Consider the following 18,122-nt stretch of genomic DNA (forward strand, 5'->3'; position numbering starts at 1 on the left):
GCCCCCCCGCCCCACGGAGCGGCGGCAGGGGCAGCGGGGGCTCGGCGGGATGGCGGCGCCGCGCGCGGCACGCTGGGGGTGGTAGTTCTCCTTGGCCAGCGGTGGGGGTGCCCTGGCGCGGTGGGGACTACAGGTCCCGGCATGCCGTGCGGCTCTGGGCGGCAGGGGGCGCTGTGATGGCGGGGCCGCGAGGGAGCTGTGGCGGAGCGGCCGGGCCGAGGTTGCCCCTCAGAGCTGCCGGGACCGGAGGCCGCCCCAGGGACAGCGGAAGGGGCCCGGGGTCTCTGCGTCCTCTTCTCAGCGAGGGATGAGTGCAGAAATCCTGTCCGTGAGGAACCACGGCCCACATTAGGGCTTTGCATGGTCATGAGTATTTCCGTTTTTCTTTGAAATAATGCCCTAAACTCGATATTTTTGTGATATAATAATAAGATGCCATTGCTGTGACATCTGAGTATTAACCGGAAGCACAAGCATCTTCACATAGGCCCTGACTTGAGAGCTTAAGAAAAAATCCTAAAAGCAGAGTTATCCCAAGCTCTCAAAATGTCTTTAGTGTTTTACACCATGTACTGGTTTTGTAAAACCTATGCCTTGGATTTGCTGTTAAATTATAGCTTCCTCCTCTTTCCTGCCTGAGTACTGGCAAAATGCTCATCAGGGGCACTGCAGCTCCTCCAGAGCCCAAAGCCATTGGGTCAGGATTTGGAAAGGTTTAGCTCAGATCTTGGGAAATTTAAATACACTTTGGGTTATTTTCAGCAATTTTTTCACAGAAATCAGATTTTCCCAGCCTCTGGCATCCATAGCAGCTGACTCCTCATGCACTATTGAAGGCCAGTGTTGGGATTTCCAACAGCAGAGGGAAATGTTAAAATGGCAAAAATTGGTTGAAGTCCCAGAATACAAAACCCAAGCAGCACATGGCTGCCAAATGAATACCTCTGTGACAACACCACTCTCCTTCCTCCCCTCTGACTGGGATGGAAGAGGAAACCAAAGCACGGTCCCATTTTCCCAGTGACTATTATTTCCTGTATTATGGTAATAACTACAGCCATCCTGCTGCCAGCCCTGTCCCCAGCAGATAGGCCAGGCCTGGTTGCTTTGGGATGACAGAAATGTTTCCCCTTCACTCATCCCTTTCCTTCATCCAGCGTCGCTTTGGTCACCAGCTTCCAGCAATGCCAGTGAGGTAGGATCAGCATGTTGTAAATGGGTCTAACTGGGTTTTTCCTCATAGTGTTTGAATACTTTTAAGATGCATATGGCTCTCAGAATAGGCAGGTAAAATTGCTGGTGGTAACATTTAGCAATGCACAGATACCCAGATCTGACAGCACGTCACTACAGTTGTTTTTCTGCTGAGCCACTGTGCCTCTCCACTGTGGGTATTGCTTCTCTTCCACCATCCTTGTCCTCAGCAGGTGCCCACAAGCCCACCCTGCAGACCCCAAAGTCCTCCTTTGACCACCTTCAGTCACCCATAATTTGTGGGGTAGCTCCTGACTGCACCTCATTTCCAAGTACACCCCAAGTCCACACATCTGGAACTGCAATCATTTCAGCTTAGGCAGCCAACACGCATGTGAAAACAGTCCTTTTTCATTTGCAGGCTTTAATCTGCACGAAACATGCTTGGCTGTGCTTTGGGACTCTGTGATGAATTAACTACCAGTGGTCAATACAGAAGGTTCACGTGCCCTTCGGAATAAATATCAACTGAGTAAAGCCTCAGTTGCTTCTATCTATTATTCTAAATTATTTTTTAAATTTCTCTAACCTGTGAAAATCCCCAGGCATCACTCAAGACAGATAAAACACCCAGTGCAAAAATTGGGTCCCATCACTGGGGATTTCTGGGGACTCTGCAGAAGTGAACAATTTCCAAGGAAATTGGGCATGTCTGTACAGTACAGGGAAATGACTCATTTCCAACTAAAGAAGATAAAAGCCACTGCATGCAGAGAGCTGCAGATGCTCTGCCGAGCCTCCTCCCTGGCTCTGAGATGGCTTTTTTTAACTGTACCTGCACTGCAATGCAGGGAGTGTCAGACCCACGCGCGACTCGGGGCTCCCATGTTCAACCCACGGGCACACAAACCCCACCCATGACCATTCTGGGGAGCAAAAGCACAGCAGGAGCCATCCCCGGCTGCAGATGCTCAGGATATTCTTCATTTGAGAAGGCACAAGGCTTGGCTGCGCTGCTGCAGTCCCAGTGACCTTCATCAGAGGGAACTGAGCCTGAAAGCTCCAAGTGAAGAAGCTGATCAGTGGCCACAGACATGACCTGGTGCTTCTCTCGTGTCAGAGTGACTCCAGAACGCTCCCAGACTTGTCCTGCAGAGGAGAGGAGTCTGACCGATGCACTCAATCCTAAACACCAAATTTTAAGCTGCTAAAATCCCATGATGCGAGGTTTAAAAGGTCTGAGTGTGGTCAGCAGAGCTGCCTCCCTACACATTGTCTCCCTGATCCCTGCTCCTCCTGCACTGCCCAGAAAATGCATTCAAATCCCCAGGAAGAAGCACATTAATACAGCTGCATCCCTCTTCATCAAACTTTCCAGACAGCTCAGCATTTTCTAAATAAAAACCCAGGCCTGGACAGGTTTCCTGCGGCCCCCGAAAGGCGAGGACACACTGGCCCCTTCTGGAGAGCTCGGGGAGCGGCAACGACGGGAACAGGGCTGGCACAACCTCCTGTGCTTGATGTCGCTTAACTGGCCAGGGAAAACAAAGCCATGGTCACATTTTCCTGAACTCACCGCACAACAATTAAGTCTTAATCACACGGTTATGTTTATCTTGGTAAGGATGTTGGAAGAGCCACTTTTCGCACGGGCAAGCAGTGATAGGGATAACTGTTTCAAAGTAAGGGAGGGGATACTCCAGTTAGATACCAGAAAGGAATTCTCCCCTGGGAGGGTGGGGAGGCCCTGGCACCGGTGCCCAGAGCAGCTGGGGCTGCCCCTGGATCCCTGGAGGTGTCCAAGGCCAGGTTGGACAGGGCTTGGAGCAGCCTGGGACAGTGGAAGGTGTCGGAACAAGATGAGCTTTAAGGTCCCTCCCAACCCAATGCATTCCACAGTTCTGTGTCTCTTTAAACATATATTTACTGCAAAAAATTCTGTTAAGCTTCTCACCAGCTAAAGATTAGAGCCACTGTTCTATCCATCTGCCTGTGATTTTCTGGTTTCAGGGATTTATTTCCAAGTGTGTAGTAATGGCCCCAAAACACTTCTTAGTATGACCAGAAAAACCATCACTGTTCTTCATCACCTCGAAGAAAAAGTCAAACACACTATCATGGAGCTAGGCTTTATTGGGTTCAGAGTTGTGCAGAGGAACAAAAAGACTCAAGAGCTCAGATCTGTATTTTACATGTTTAAAAACTGGAAGTTTCCACCTCTGTGGCGCTCCTGTTTGCCCTTGCAGGACATCCTCACTGGCTCTGTCAATGCTTCCTGTGGCTGGAAGCCAATCCTCCATCCAGGGTAATGGCTCTGGTAGGCACAGCCAGAAATGACGGAGCTGATTGAGCTCTGCAGGCTCTCAGGGGATGCAATGGCCTGGACTGACCCTGCGTACAGCCAGGGGATGGAGCAAGGGTGGGCAAGAGCCGTGTTTCTCAAGGAGCCTGACTGCCCACCACAGCTCCACACTGTCCTTTAAAGCAGCTGCTGCTGCACTAAGGGACATTTGTGGGTTGGGTTCTCCCTGAGAAGGGATTTATCAAGTGTTTCAACTCTCAGGATCCTGCTGGGGTCCTCCTGCCCCAAGCTACCTCACCCTGCCCAAACCCTTCTCTCACTTTAAATGCAGGGTCAGGAAAAGTTATCCTGAGCTGGGCAGTCATAGCTCTGTTTCCATCCCCTAGAGCTGGGTTATGGTCAAATTGCAGAGCAGCTAAGTAAGATTAAAGTGCATGGAGGCAGATATTAATTAAAAAGAAAAAAGTGAAAGCTACTCATTTCCTCCTCAGAACTGTATGTATGCTGATTAAAGTAAACATTCATAAAGCCCCCTCCCATTCTGGAGGTATTTGCTGCCTCCTGTTCCCATTTGGAGGGATTCATGGGCACAGGCAGCCAGTGAAGCCATCAGACCACCACCAATGGCCCTGGACTGTTTGCATTCCCTGCTGTTTATAGCTTTAGTGAATAAAAGAAAACAGCAGACTGGGCCCGTGGCCAAGTGCAGCCTTCAGTTTCTCTGTGGGTGAAAGGCAGAGTGGGTGGGCATCTCTGAGGCAGTGTCAGCACAGCATATGCTGGGGGACAGCAGTGTGGAGAGCCCGGGCTGTCAGTGTGAGGAACTGAGAGCATCTGGGATCCCCCCCTGTGAGCCTGCCTGCAGAACACACCAGCATCCCCACCTTGCAAACCTGGTGATTGAAGCACACTTGAAACGGGGAATTCGACTCCTGGCTGTCTCATCCTCACAGTGCTCATTGCTGTCTCCCCTTACAGCTTATTGTCTGAGGCATGTGGGCTCCCCTGTCCAAGTGATCTCTTGTTTTAAAGGTGTCTTGTGTTACAGGAATTTTCTCAAATCAGTTCTGCTCCCCAGTTCCTTCTTGGCCTTGTGTGACATTTATGTTTATGTAATCTACCCAGAGAGCCATTGACTCGCATAGCAGTGCTGGTATGCTGTGCTCAGGGTTCTAAATCCTGCCTGGATTGCTAAAAGGGAGAGTGCTGTGCATTCCCCTGATAATACTGAGTGCAGAAGCAGTGTTTCTAATGGTTATGAAGAGTTAAGAACACTCCCATTTCTTATGTAAATTGAAATAGTTCAGTTTTCCCTCCTCAAATAAGCACTGCTTACCTAGGTCTGGGAATGTTTTATCTTCCTTCCTCTCTTTGTGTTAAAAGGGCTCTACTCCAATCATAGATCAGCAGCTCCAGGCTGCCTTGTCCTAAGGTTTCCCCCAAAACACCTCTTCCCAAAACAGCTCTGACTTGTGGAAATGGCTGTTCCACCTTAGATGGTGCTGAACAGCAGGTAAGGAAGGACACACCCTAGCTCCAAGGGTCAGAATGCCCCTGGATCTCTGCAGCGAGCCCTAACAACTGCAGTTCATTTTTGGGACCATTGCAATATTAATACACAGAATGAGAGAATTCTTTACCCTCTTGCAAGCACACAGAACTCGGTGCTTTAGAAGCAAGGGCTGGTTTTCAGCCTCCACCCTACCTTCGGGTACTGCTGCTATGGAGACAACACCGACTGGGCTACAGCATCCAACACACTCCCACAGCACTTGTGCAACCCTTAAATAACCCATTTTCAGGGGCTGCTGCTTGCAAACTGCCAGTGCTCAGGTATGAAAATGAGCACTTCCCTTATTAACCTCCTAAAAACACCGGCTCAATCCCAGAGGCCCAAATTCTGACCCTCACTCGGTGAATGACTTCACTAGTGTCGGAATTTGGAGCTCAGTGAATGAGGTGAGGCTGTTCCTCTAGAGCTAAAGGCAGGTACCTGCTAAATGAAAGGACACACTGAAAATCTCTCCTGCTAGCACAAGGCTCCTTTGCTCTCTTAGGTGCAAATTTAAAAGGTCAGGTCCTTTGGTCAAAAACAAATGCTGCCATTTTCTAGAAGTTCAGCTCTGTTCTCATTGGGCTGAGAATAAATACTTCCTAACTGGCTGCTGCTTGAGACCAAGTTATTTCCTTAATGCACATTGCCTTTAATTTTTATTAGGTCTTTTGTAGATGGAAAAACAACTGGATGGAATGGGAATAGAAAGCCTGTGTGTAACTGAGTACAGTCTGGGGGGTTGAGAGCTTTATAACAAGGGTGGTTAAAATAATTGTCAGGACAAATGAAGTACCTGTGAACAGAAGAGCAACGTGCTCTGTCACTGCACTGAGAGGGACTGTGGGCTTGTCCCTTGCTGTCTGTCTTTGGATGCAAGGACAGCAAAGCTGTGCCAGCCAGTGCTTCAGTTGGAGATATTGAAGGATAACCATGGTCTTTCCATCCTTTCAGAAATGAATACCAAGCTGAAAGTTGAGCAGACCCTACACTAAAGACTCCCGGAGAGACAAAGCTTTGTCACCTGAACCTTGTCCAGGAAGTTACAGCAACAGCCCTTCGCCTTCCTGAAGGGAGCAGCTCCTGTAGCAAGGTATAACACGATTCCCTAAATCCCCCGTCATTCTATCCACCTTCCAGAGAAGCTCAGCCAGCTTAAAAAAAGCTTTTGTGCCTTTATTTTTATTTTTTTTTTTCCCCTAATGTGACAGAATCAGATGGCTCTGGAGCCAGCACCCATAACCAGCCAAGATTACAGGGAACTTGGCTGTGTGATGTGTCAGGATCTGGCTGCTGAATTAACTAGGCTTACATGACTAATTCCAGGTGGCCGCACAAACACTTTGTATCTTCAAGTATTCCCCCTACTTGGTGCCTCTCCCAGGGGGAAAGAAAAGGTTAAATTATGAAAGAAATGAATGGCAGGATTGGTGCAATATTTAGCTAATTTGTAAAGAAAATTAATAACTCTTGGTATTAAAAAATTACTGTTGCATATACCCGTGACTGCAGTGACAGAGCCTTCCAGTCCTGGGGGCTGAAGAGACTGGGAAGCAAAGAGGAAGATGAAAATACACAGGCTAAAAAAATCACTGGTAACATATGGAGAAACACAGCAGTTCTGCTGGTGGATTAAAATGCCCAGAGCAGGGACTGCTGACATGAGAAGGGCTGGGAATGGAAACTTTCATAAATGTCAGAAAGAGAAGAGTTTTCTCTGTAGCGACAGTTTATAATTTGTGCTGGTCCACACTGAATCCTGGTCAGGATCAAGTGCCAGATTTTGCAGGGAAAGAGGCTTTGCAGTGCAAAAGGAGAGGGTTTGGAGCTTGAGGCTTGAACCTGGTTTTTCTGTCCCCCTGGGCCATGTCCCCTTGCATCAGCAGTAGGTGCTGGGCTCTGTGGAGCTGTTTTGGGAGGCTGAGCTGCAGCAGGAGCTGTAATAAATAACCCACACAGACACTGGGGCACAGCCTGCCCACATCCAGGCTGCTAAATTTAGGTGCCTTCCAGCAAATGAGCATGTGCAAAGAGGCACAGGGACTAGAGCTGTCGTATGAGCTGGAAAAGAACTGAGAGGGTTGGTTTAGTCATGATAATAACAGCACTTTTGGCATCAGAGGAGACCAAAGTTCCTGAGGATAAACACTCGAAGACAAGATCCATCTATTGCAAGGCTGATTTCCCTCTATCATGTCCATGGCTGACCCAGGCAGGGTCACATCGGGGTAAAACTAAAGTCCCTTTGCCTGAAGGGTTTTGGCTTGAGGGCACTGCCATTTATTTGGGCAAAAGGAATAATCGTTATGCAAAGAACCATCCTTACTGAAACCATCCCTGTTTGCAATGCAGAGTTCTTAGACAAGGGATGAGGATGCTGAATACCCAGAGAGCTGTGGGAGCACAGAAGGAACGACACAGATAAGAAATCCCCGCAAACACCGGGAGAGGACCAGGACTTCTTCCTGGGGGATGTTGCTGCCTGTGTGCTCCACGCCGTCGTCCCCCTCGGTCCCCCCCAGGTGTGCCCTGCTGCAGGCTGGACTGAGAGACCAGAGCCTGCAGCCACAGCCCCTCTGATCCCAGAGACTTGCACAGGGAATGCCGGGGAGCGTGGAAGCCCTCCCAGCCTGCCAGCCCCCCGTGTAATCCCAAAAGTGCAGTTTGGGGTTACATCTCAAACGTGCAATGGGAGTCAGGCTCCCCGGGAACTTCTCCCTGCTCTGGATCACACGCAGAGCCGCTCAGGGCTGGGCAGGGCAGGGCTGGAGCTCCCGCACGTCACTGCCGCGTGTCTCCAGGGCGGGGACTTTGCCACCAGGACAGCCAGCAAAGCTCTCCCGATCCGTGCCAGGGACCCGCGCGGGACAGCGGGTGAGTGCCAAGCGAGCGGGGGATCCCCCTTGGCATGGGGAGCGGGCTGCATGGCTGGAGGTCCCTGGGACGGTGCCAGGCGCCATCCCCGCGTTCCAGCCGGGCCGGGCGATGCCCACGGCGCTGGGGCAGCCCGGGAGCTCCCCGGGGCTGGGGAAGGGCGGGGGGCAGTTGTGGAATGGAGGAAAGGCTGACCTTTCCCGGGCACAGGGTTTGGTTCCTATTTGTGCCGTGCCCAGGCTGGCACATCCTCCCCGCTGGAGTGCCGAGGGCACGGCAGAGGGGTGACACGGCTCGGGGTGGGCGCACAGGCTGAGTGATATAAGGCTATAAGAATCATATTTTTATTCCTTCTGAGGCCAGATAAAGGTCATTGTGTGGGAGGCGCTGGAATGTTTCAGCTGGCTCGGGGCTCGTGGAGATCCTTTCCCGAGTCAGTGGCCCTGCGGCCAGCCCGGGCACCCCGGGAGCGCAGCCAGCGCTGACCCCGCACACCTGGAACAGCTGGCGGTGGGAGCTCTGGAAAAGCTGATCCCGCGCTGGGTGTGGGCTGTGTTTGTGTAAACGGGAACCGAATGAAGGAACTCGTCGGACAAGTCCAGTGTTTGCTTCGCAAGGAAAAGGGTCACGAAGTGGGTTTCCATACAGATCCGAGGTGTAGGACTGGCAGCGCTGCTGGGTCGGGGTGTGCAGAGGGAAAGCCCTGTGTTTCTATCCTCTTAAGCGGTTGGAAGCTTTCCTTGGTGGTTCCTGTGTGTGTGCTCTGAGCAGTCGGAAAACCTGATTGTGTGCAAGCCTAAACTTGAACTGGCCAGCACATGTGATATTGTCAGCACTTTCCCCATAAATTAAGTTTATTCTGGATTCAGCTTTTAGAGGATGTTGATACGGACTTGAAACAGGCTGATTAGCTGATAAAGCCTGCCAGGAAAAGATCATCCATGGAAAAAAAAATGGAGTAATGGGAGGAATGGCTCCTACACTTGCATTCTGTGATCTGGGCACAGTGTTCTAAGCCAGGTTTACTGTGCCAGGCCTTTATTCTGGGGTGAAACAAATAACATCAGGACCATAGCACTGGCTGGCTGAGTCTTGCACACATCATTTAATTCTTAAAAACACAGAGCGAAGTATTCTTCCTGTCCTGAAGCTGTTTTCCCCTGATTGAGCTGCAGGCCAGGAATTGTGTTAAGCTTCTGAGCACTGGCAAATCTGCTGAGCAATTCCCTTCTGGCTTAGGAGAGTTTCATTCATCTAAAGCCCCAGCATGAGCAGCTCTTGCAGACCCCTTCAGCTGTGAAACGGTTACAGGGGCCACTGCTGGACAGCCTGGCAGATTAGAGATTAGAGCACAGCAAAGGTGACTTTTCTGGGGTCTGGGTCATACTGTGAGCACTGGAATTCATGATCAGAAGAAAGAAAGCAAACTCAACAGTAATAATTACCATAATGTTGCAATTATTGATCGTGTAGGGTGTAGAAAGGTAGAGGTGCACCCAGGAGTGCCTGTGTGTAACACATCCATGGCAAGTGGCACACAGAGTTAACTGACCTGAACAGCTCACCCTGGGCATTCCAGGTCTGTAGGAGTCATGTGGAGCAGGAACAAACACACTCCTGTTCTTGCACAACTCTCTGGGCTCATGGATAGCAGCTATTAGGCACCACGAGGAGAACTAGGAAGAGATGTCATTCACTGCTGGCACCTCTGCTTCTGCTTCAGGGTTTTAATGAGAGAACTTGCACAACCCTGGAATAAAGCCACACATTTGGTGGGTGGACTTGACTTGCTGTCACTGTGTTTGCATCTTTTGAATTTATTTTTCATTTAATTCAACCCTACGGTATGTAGGTGTCTCTGAGTGTGCCTGACCTAACTGCTCTCCTGTGTTGCTGGGATGAACTTGGGTTGTGGGGAAGTGAACCTTGTCCTGGTACGTGACATCCTGTGAAGTGATCAGGGACACAGGAAAATTTGGGTGTGTTCATGCAAAGCCTCTCTGATTGCAAACAAAATTATGAACAGAACTAATAACCCTGGGCAGGTGGCAAGTAAGCTTTGGGGTTTTTCAAGAGTTTGTCAGTTTGTCATCCTCACCCTGCTTCATCCTCACCCTGCTTCATCCTCACCCCGCTCACCCACAGGTTCTCATGTGCCAAGGTCAAAGCCATGTGTTTTGGTGGACATGGGAATCAAGTCTTTTTTCTTTGCTCCCAGGGCAACACTGCTTCTCCTTGTAGCCTCAGCCAGGCTGTCACACAGGCAGTAGAGAAGAATCATTAAATTACCAGTGCTAATCACCTGTCTGACCACCACATCCCTTCCAGCCTGGCCCTGGCCCTGCTGTCATTATCCAGACTTTGCTCTGCACAAAGCAGGGCTGAACACTCTGGGGAGCTGCCCTGTTCACTTGGGCAGTTCAATCTTGCTTTTAGTCCTCAAACAATTTGATGGTTACTTAACCAGCCTCATTAGCCTTTGAGGGAAGGTGTATTCTATTAATTATTTGCTAGAAAACTAACACTCCCTGTGTTTTATTATTACAGCTGTCTAAGTGCCCTGGACGCAGACAGTAAGAGATTGAGCAGATCCCAGCACGATGGTGAGTGAGTGTGTTTGCTGTGCCAGGCTGTGCCAAGCCTTTGCTCTGACCTGATGACCGTGGGGAGTGGAGCTCAGATAAGGATCCAGCAGCAGGAACGCTGTCACTGTCTGTCCCTTCAAGGGGGTGAATTTATTGCCTCTTCCTGCTTCCTCATTTTAGAGGAGAATGACCCACACATACATGCTTTTGAATTTGGGGAGTTAATGGAAAACCAGATCAGATATTCATTCAAAGAACATTCATTTCTCCAGATAAACTTCCTAGGCATATTATTCTTTCCAGGTTGAGCCTGCAAAGCAGCCATTTCTATGGTTGTTATTACAGAATCCTGGAATGGTTTGGGTTGGAAGGAACCTTAAACATCATCCAGTTACACCTCCAGCCATGGGCAGGGACACTTTGCACTAGACCAGGATGCTCCAAGCCACGTCCAGCCAGGCCTGGAACACTTCCAGGGACAGGGGAACATTTTTCTGCCCATTGAATATTAAGTGGTATTTTGCTGATGATTTTCTTGGGAACATGAAGAGCTTTGTAAGAAAAGTGTATTTCCCCAAAAATATTGCCCAGACCAGAGGCAGGAGAAACTTGTTTGTGAATCACCATTTCAGGTAAAACGCTGTACTTCCTGGTGTGTTATTTAACACAGTGATTGTCCTTGAGTGCTCTTAGAGCAGGAATGGGGCTTTGATGGGAACAGCTCCTTCTATGATTTACATGGAAAACTGCTGGGAAGAAGCTGGACTGAACAGTGATGTCAGGCTGTGAGCCCTTATTTAACTGGAAAGCAGATACTGCATGGGCAGCCACATTAAGATATTTTCTCCTTTCACTTGAGTCCCTGAACAAACCATTCCATTTTAGGATGGGATGAAACCTGGTATAAAATCACTCATGTTTGGAGGGTGGACTTTATTTGCTGTCACTTTCCAAAAATGATGTTTGGATCTTTTGAATTGTCTTTTTTTTTTAAATCAACTCTACTTTGTGAATGTCTCACTTTGTGACTACTTTTCTTATCTCCTCTCCTGTGGGTTTAGGCAACAGTCAAGGGCGTCTCAAGTTTCAGTGCTGAGCAAGAAGCACAGGCACTAAGGAAGGCCATGAAGGGATTTGGTAAGTTATCTCCCTCCACTGTTAAAACTTCTTTTGTAGCTCTGGTGGTTGGGAAGGTTTTTACTGGTGGTTTTTTGGAGGGGAAGTTCAGCCATTTGCATCACCTCACTGCCCTGTGAGGGCACTGGTGGGAACTGGGTGACTGGAAATCCAAGCCTTGGCCATAAAAACATCTTTAGTCAGGCTCTTGTTTTCTCTGTTCTGTGGTGTGGTGCTGCTGGGCTGAGGCACTCATTGTGTGGCCAATGGCACACCCTGGGCAAGGCCACAGTCTGGTTCTGGTACAAGCAGCTTGACTGGTTTTCATTGGTTCCTTCCAGGCACGGATGAAGATGCCATCATTGAGACCTTGACCAAACTGAACGTGTCCCAACGTCAGCAAGTTCTGATCGCCTACAAAAGCACTATTGGCAGGGTAGGTGCTCTGAAGAGATCAGTGCCTGTGGCTGGAATTGGGAGATGTGGACTTTTTTGGGCTGTACCACTTGGCTGAAATGTAAAGAACATCACAGCTTCCACAAGAGTATGATCAGCACTGAGCACAAGCTTTCCTTGGCCAAGTTTTTCTGGTCTTGTTCACTTCAGAGTAGCTGTTCATCCAAGGAGGGCTGGAGCATGAAGAAAAGTGGTGAACGAGTTCTTCCACTTCTCAAAGGGCATGTCTTTTTCTCCTTTCTTCTCTTTCTCTCTCCTAGGATTTGATTGATGACTTGAAGTCTGAGCTGAGTGGGAATTTTGAAAGGGTGATCGTTGGTTTGATGACTCCTACCACCATGTATGACGTGCATGAACTGAGGAGGGCTCTAAAGGTTTGGGGATCCTTTTTTATGTTGCATGACTTATGGTCAATTCAATATGCAATGGCATAATTGTATATTAGTTACTAATTTCTTATTAAGCTATATCTAATAAACAGAAGTTGTAGCTACCCTTCAAACAGTTGTCACAGCCTTGGCTCTTGTCTCTGTGACTCCCTAGGGAGCAGGGACAGACGAAGGCTGCCTGATTGAAATCCTGGCTTCTCGCACCAACGCGGAGATTCGGCACATCAGTGAGAACTACAAACTCCGTATGTAGCACACTCTGCAGCTTCCTGCAGGCTCAGAAGCCACTGCTGTGTGTGCAGGGGTGTGTGGAGAAGCAGGAAAAGGGTCTGTCAGCATAAAGGGCCAGAATGACACCCAGAAATTGAATCGGTGTAAATGTAATGGGGTGGGGTGGTAATGTCTGTCAGCTGGAGGTCTGTCCAAAGTGGATCTTTTGCCAGTTTTATACTGGCTGTGCTTCTTAATGTTGCCCTGTACCACTCACTATGATGGCAAGGGCATCCTGGCTTGTCCCAGTCACAGTGGACATGCCTGTCCCCCTGTGCTGCACTGCGGAGGCCACTCGAACCCTGAGGACAGTTTAGGATGGATGTTAGAAAAAGGTTCTTCACCCAGAAGGTGGCCAGGCATTGGAACAGGCTCCCTAGAAAAGTGGTCACAGCATCAATCCTGACAGAGCTCAAGGAGTGTTTGGATAACGTTCTTGGGCACATGGTGGGACTCCTGGGGATGGTTCTGTGCAGGCCCAGGACTTGGTGATGCTTGTGGGTCCCTTCCCACTCAGCAAATCCTGTGCTTCTGTGAGCTGTTAGTAACAGATCTGCTCCGTGTGCCCTGGCAGAGTACGGCTCCACCCTCGAGGACGACATTGTCTCTGACACATCCTCCATGTTCCGCAGAGTCCTGGTGTCCCTCGCCACGGTGAGTCCAGAACAGGGGAAATTCGGGGCTGAAGGTGCTGCTGGACATGTCTCACTCAGTGAGGAGGTGCTTCAGGCTGTCTGCTATTTCACTTCTCTTGCATTTCACCTTGCCAGCATTTCACACCAGCTTCTGCAGAGAGAGCAGCCTCACTCTGCCATGCCTTAATGCCATATTCTCTTTTTAAATTAAAGTGGGTGGCTGCTTGTTTCAGAAGAAAAAACAAATGACACCCAAATGATGTTTTGCTGTATTTGTAACCCATTACTCAATGTTAAGAATCCCATTATACATCTCCAGTAACTGAATGGGGAATTTGCAGGACTTATTTCCATTAGTTGCTCTGTTGAAAGAGTTTTTCCTCCTTGTGTTTCCGCAGGGTAACAGAGACGAGGGAACATTTGTGGATGAGGCCCTTGCTCAACAAGATGCTCAGGTGTGTAGCAATTTGTTTCCTTGCAAGAACTGTTTGGGTTTGTATGTGTGATGTGTGCTCCCTGCTGTTTCTAGACCTCTTTTTCTCAAGGTAGATGAGTAAGCCTGAGGTTGTGCTAGTCAGCAGTGCCCCAGGTGGACACTAGATTGGATATTGGGAAATGTTTTTCCCCTAGAAGAGTTGTTCAGCTGTGGCACAGGCTGTCAGGACAGGGGTGGAGTCCCCATCCCTGAGGGGATCCATCAGCCACGTGAACGTGGCACTTGGGGACACGAGTTTGTGGCTGTCTTGGCAGTACAGGGGAAAGCTTGAACTCAACAATCTCAGAGGGCTTTTCCAACCCAAAAGGTTCTATGAAGTAAAAATCTCATTATATCCACCTGGTGTTCTCAATTATCCTCACTTTTTTCGTGTCTTTAAGAACCTGTATGAAGCTGGGGAGAAGAAGTGGGGAACAGATGAGGTGCAGTTCATGTCCATCCTCTGCACACGGAATAGGTGCCACCTGCTCAGAGGTAGGACCTCTCTGGTGCCCTGGGCTTCTTCTCTTGAGTGAGGACACTACTTTTGTAGGAGCTTTGTACTGTTCATTAACCGATTGTGATCCCTTCCTGAGACAACAGATATTCTCAGGGACAGTTGATTCAATTCTTTTAGACCGTTTTATTCCCTCCTGAGACAAAATGGGAGTTGAGAAAAACACCCATACAACTTCCTCTAGCCTGTGAATTGGAGATAATGAAGTGTGACTCTCATGGGGCAGAGCTAAGCATGGAAACTGTCTGCATTAAACAGCAGTTCTGGAAAATCCTAGCAGCAGTGTTTGGCTAATTAGCAAGACAGCTGATAATTAAAATGAATTATTTCTGAGGGGCAGCCCTGGTTTAGCTTACAATGTCATGGTAATGGTGCAGTGTTTGTACAGGGTATGAGGAGCTTGATCTTGCAAAGTGATCCTCGGGGGTTACACACTGACACAGCTCACTTGGCTCTTTTATCCGACTCTTCCTCCTAGTTTTTGATGTGTACAGAGTGATTGCTAATAAGGACATCACAGAGAGCATTAAATCTGAGATGTCAGGAGACCTTGAGGATGCTTTGTTAGCTGTGGGTGAGTTCCCTGCTTTTAAACTTTGTCTACAAACTCATTAAATAATTAAAGATACTGTCTCATGCCCTGACTGTTTGCACAGCTTCAGGAGGCAGATTCTTCTTCACTGTTTCACGAGCCACAGTGTTTTAATCTTTGCAGATGAAAAGGCCTGGCAAGAAGGCTCTGTGCTTTATATTTCTCTGCCAAGGGATGCTCTGGCAGATGACATTTGCTGTGTAGAAGCTTTAAAGCCTTAAAAATATTTTATTGCTGTGATGGAGACATCAATTGACAGCAGGTCACTGACTCTGGATGTCTGCACTGTGCTTGCTGAGTTGCATTTTTACAGAATAAATGTCTACACTGAGAAAGTGCTGGAAGGATTTGGAAGACCTTATCCTTCAGTGTTTATTGGTTTTAATTCCCTTGTTCTTGTCTCCCTTACAGTAAAGTGCTTGAGGAACAAACCTGCATATTTTGCTGAGAGATTGTACAAATCCATGAAGGTAAAGAGATTTTGCTATTTTCCCCCCTGCTTCTCCATGCTTAAGTCAATAGCATGACAGCAATTAGAGAAACTGTGTTAATTGGGGGGGAAAAAAAGAAGTCTGAGGTTTGCTGTGGACCTCTTTCCCTTCAGGAAGCTCAGAGCTGGTAATGGATGCCTGCATTAATGCAGAAATGGTGAGGAATGGATTCCACAGAAGGCCAAGGCTCTGTGCCTGTCACTGCTCTGTCCCCAGTGCTGTGCAGCTGTTGTTGTGTCCCCTCAGGGCCTGGGCACCGATGACAGCACGCTGATCCGGGTGATGGTGTCCCGCTCTGAGATAGACATGCTCTACATCAGGAGAGAGTTCCTGGCCATGTATGGCAAATCACTCCACTCCTTCATCAAGGTAAGCTTGCAGTCCTACAGAGGCCTGGATTTGCTAAGCAGCTTCAAGGAGACCCTCTCAACAACTCCTTGGGTATTTCAGAGGAGGTGGAATTAAGGAGACTTTACATTTATGTACCGAAAACCTTCCTGAATGTTCTTGGTTATTAAATTGTCAAAGAGGATACAAACACTACAATATGTCATTTATGCTGAAAGGAATCCTGCTTTCCTTGGAGCTGCAAAATTAATGATGTTCCTTTTTTCTGCTCTCTCTAGGGAGACTGCTCAGGGGACTACAGGAAGGTTCTGCTCAGGCTGTGTGGTGGGGAGGATTAAAGGAGGCCTGAGGAACCTGCTGGGTGATGGGAAGCAGCTGATTATAGAATTGTTTAGGTTGGAAAAGATCATGAAGATCATCAAGCCCAATCACGATAAAGATTTCTTCTTTTTTTTTTTATTTCCAAATGCCTTATTAATTACTCTGATTGTTGCCTTAGGTTAGTTCATGCTCTGGTTAGATAGAGGCCATTCTGGTTGACTCTTTTGATACACTTTTGTGCTTGGAACACCCATTTGCCTACTAACTGAAGTCCATCTTACACAGAATGCTGTAACCAAAGGTGTAAAACTTGTTTCCTGACCAGCTGCCCCTTTTGCTGTTGTGTTCACCAGCAAAATGCATCAAGTGAAGGAAACCTGGATGCACAGTGTGAGAGGCTGCCCAGGGAAAAGCCAACCCCATTGGTACATGAAGAATGCAGAACACAGGTTTGCTTCAGTTTTTCAGTAGAATTAAAACACAAAGAAACCAAATATCTAAAATAGGAGCTTGTTTACATATTAACTTGCCTCTGTTAGTGTGGAGCATTAACAGCCTGGCTGTACTGTATATATATGTTGTCTGTAGGTCTGTAAGTGGGGAAGTTGTCACTGGTGACATGAGAAAAACCTTTTCCTGCCCTTGTTTTTGGTCTGTCTGTGGATCATGGGAGTATAAATAATTAGGGTTATTTTATAAACCCTGCTGTGGATACAGTGATGTCATTGGAATGGTGCCTTTTAAGGAATGACCTGTCCCCAGAACCCAACCTCACCAGCCTGGTGCTGGAGCAGCTCCCCAGATTTTCCTGGGACACCTTCCCAGATGTAGCTGAGGTAATTCCCCAGAGCTGCCCACATCTTACACTGGCTGACAGCTGCCCCTGAGGGATCCCCTGTGTGCCTGCTCCTCCTGTGAGGGATGTCCACATCAACCCTGCGAGACACTTCTCCCCCAGGCCCCACACACCTGCCTGCTCACGGTTTTCACTCCAAAAACGGGATTCTGCTTTGGCTTAGCAAGTTATTCTTTACCATTGGTGTACAATCCTGTTCTGAAGGATCAGACTCGAGATCATTGTCAAAGCTCCAGCACTGAGGTGGCTGCACCCCAATTCCATCACTCCTTTTCCAGCTGCTGCTGGCCACAATCGGAGATGCCTCTGTGGCCTCCAATAATATAATTTCCTTTCTTGTTCTCTGGCCTGCCATAGGGGAAACATTCCTGGCTTTTGCTGGCAGAGGAGGCAGAGCTTTATCCAGTTCTGGGGGCTCTGCCCAGGGCAGGGCAATGCCCAGCAGAGCACAGCAGCTCTGGAGGTGCTCGGGCTGGGGGTGGGTTTCACTGCCTTGGGTCAGGTTGCTGAATGGTGAAAAATTAATAAAGAATTTGTTTCTGTATTTCCTGCCCCAATGGTGTGTTCTGGGAGGGGACACAGGGGAAGAACTTGTTTTGTCCCAAACTCCTGTTTTCTGCAGGATCCTGCGGCTGCAGGGATGCTTCTTATGCTAATTAGTCCACGTTTTTAGTCTTTTTGGTATCCTTTTCCTCCAGTAAGGACTTTCCAATGCATAAACTCAGTCTTTGCCTCTTCTTTATCTTCTGGTTTCTGAAAACTGTCCTTGTCATCCATAAATTCTACAGTCCAGATGTCCAACTTCAACAACACGTTTCTCTCCCAGGCTTTGTTCATTGAAGCACATCAAAGTTTATTTATCAAAACTTACAATTTCAGTAATTTTCCTAAGCAGTCTTTCTACAAAGCAGCTTATAGCAACTTTGCCAAACACTAGCAAAGAGTAATTTCAAACAGTAATTTAAGAATGAAGGACTGTTTATTATTATTAAAATATATCTATAGGTTATGATTAAGAAAACCAATGTAGAAGTCAATTTACGCCATTAATAAAATCATTACTCGCTCCCACCGTTGCTGGAGGCGCAGGAAATGCGCCCGCCCGCGTCACCCCGGTCCCGCCCGCGTCACCCCTGGCCTTGCCGGGCC

General features: G+C 48.3%; 1 protein-coding gene across 6 annotated transcripts; it reads left to right on the forward strand.

Moving 5' to 3' along the window:
• The first annotated feature begins 54 nt into the window (after positions 1-54).
• Positions 55-17,517, forward strand: ANXA4 (annexin A4). 6 transcript variants are annotated; one of them, XM_086865285.1, is made up of 15 exons: positions 55-1,195; positions 6,003-6,141; positions 7,401-7,922; positions 10,470-10,525; positions 11,569-11,644; positions 11,965-12,059; positions 12,340-12,453; positions 12,623-12,713; positions 13,313-13,392; positions 13,772-13,828; positions 14,250-14,343; positions 14,844-14,939; positions 15,369-15,427; positions 15,695-15,817; positions 16,075-17,517. In XM_086865285.1, the coding sequence occupies exons 4-15, from the start codon at positions 10,523-10,525 to the stop codon at positions 16,132-16,134; spliced, it is 948 nt and encodes a 315-aa protein (XP_086721411.1). In that variant the 5' UTR covers positions 55-1,195; positions 6,003-6,141; positions 7,401-7,922; positions 10,470-10,522; the 3' UTR covers positions 16,135-17,517. The 6 variants fall into 6 exon arrangements, with proteins under 6 accessions (XP_086721411.1, XP_086721414.1, XP_086721410.1 ...); XM_086865284.1 differs by having other exon boundaries at positions 115-363; XM_086865286.1 differs by lacking the exon at positions 55-1,195 and adding an exon at positions 1,616-2,813.
• Positions 17,518-18,122: the final 605 nt, after the last annotated feature.

The sequence above is a fragment of the Cyanistes caeruleus genome, chromosome 29 (genome assembly GCF_971803275.1).
Source record: "Cyanistes caeruleus chromosome 29, bCyaCae1.hap1.1, whole genome shotgun sequence".
NCBI lineage: Eukaryota > Metazoa > Chordata > Aves > Passeriformes > Paridae > Cyanistes > Cyanistes caeruleus.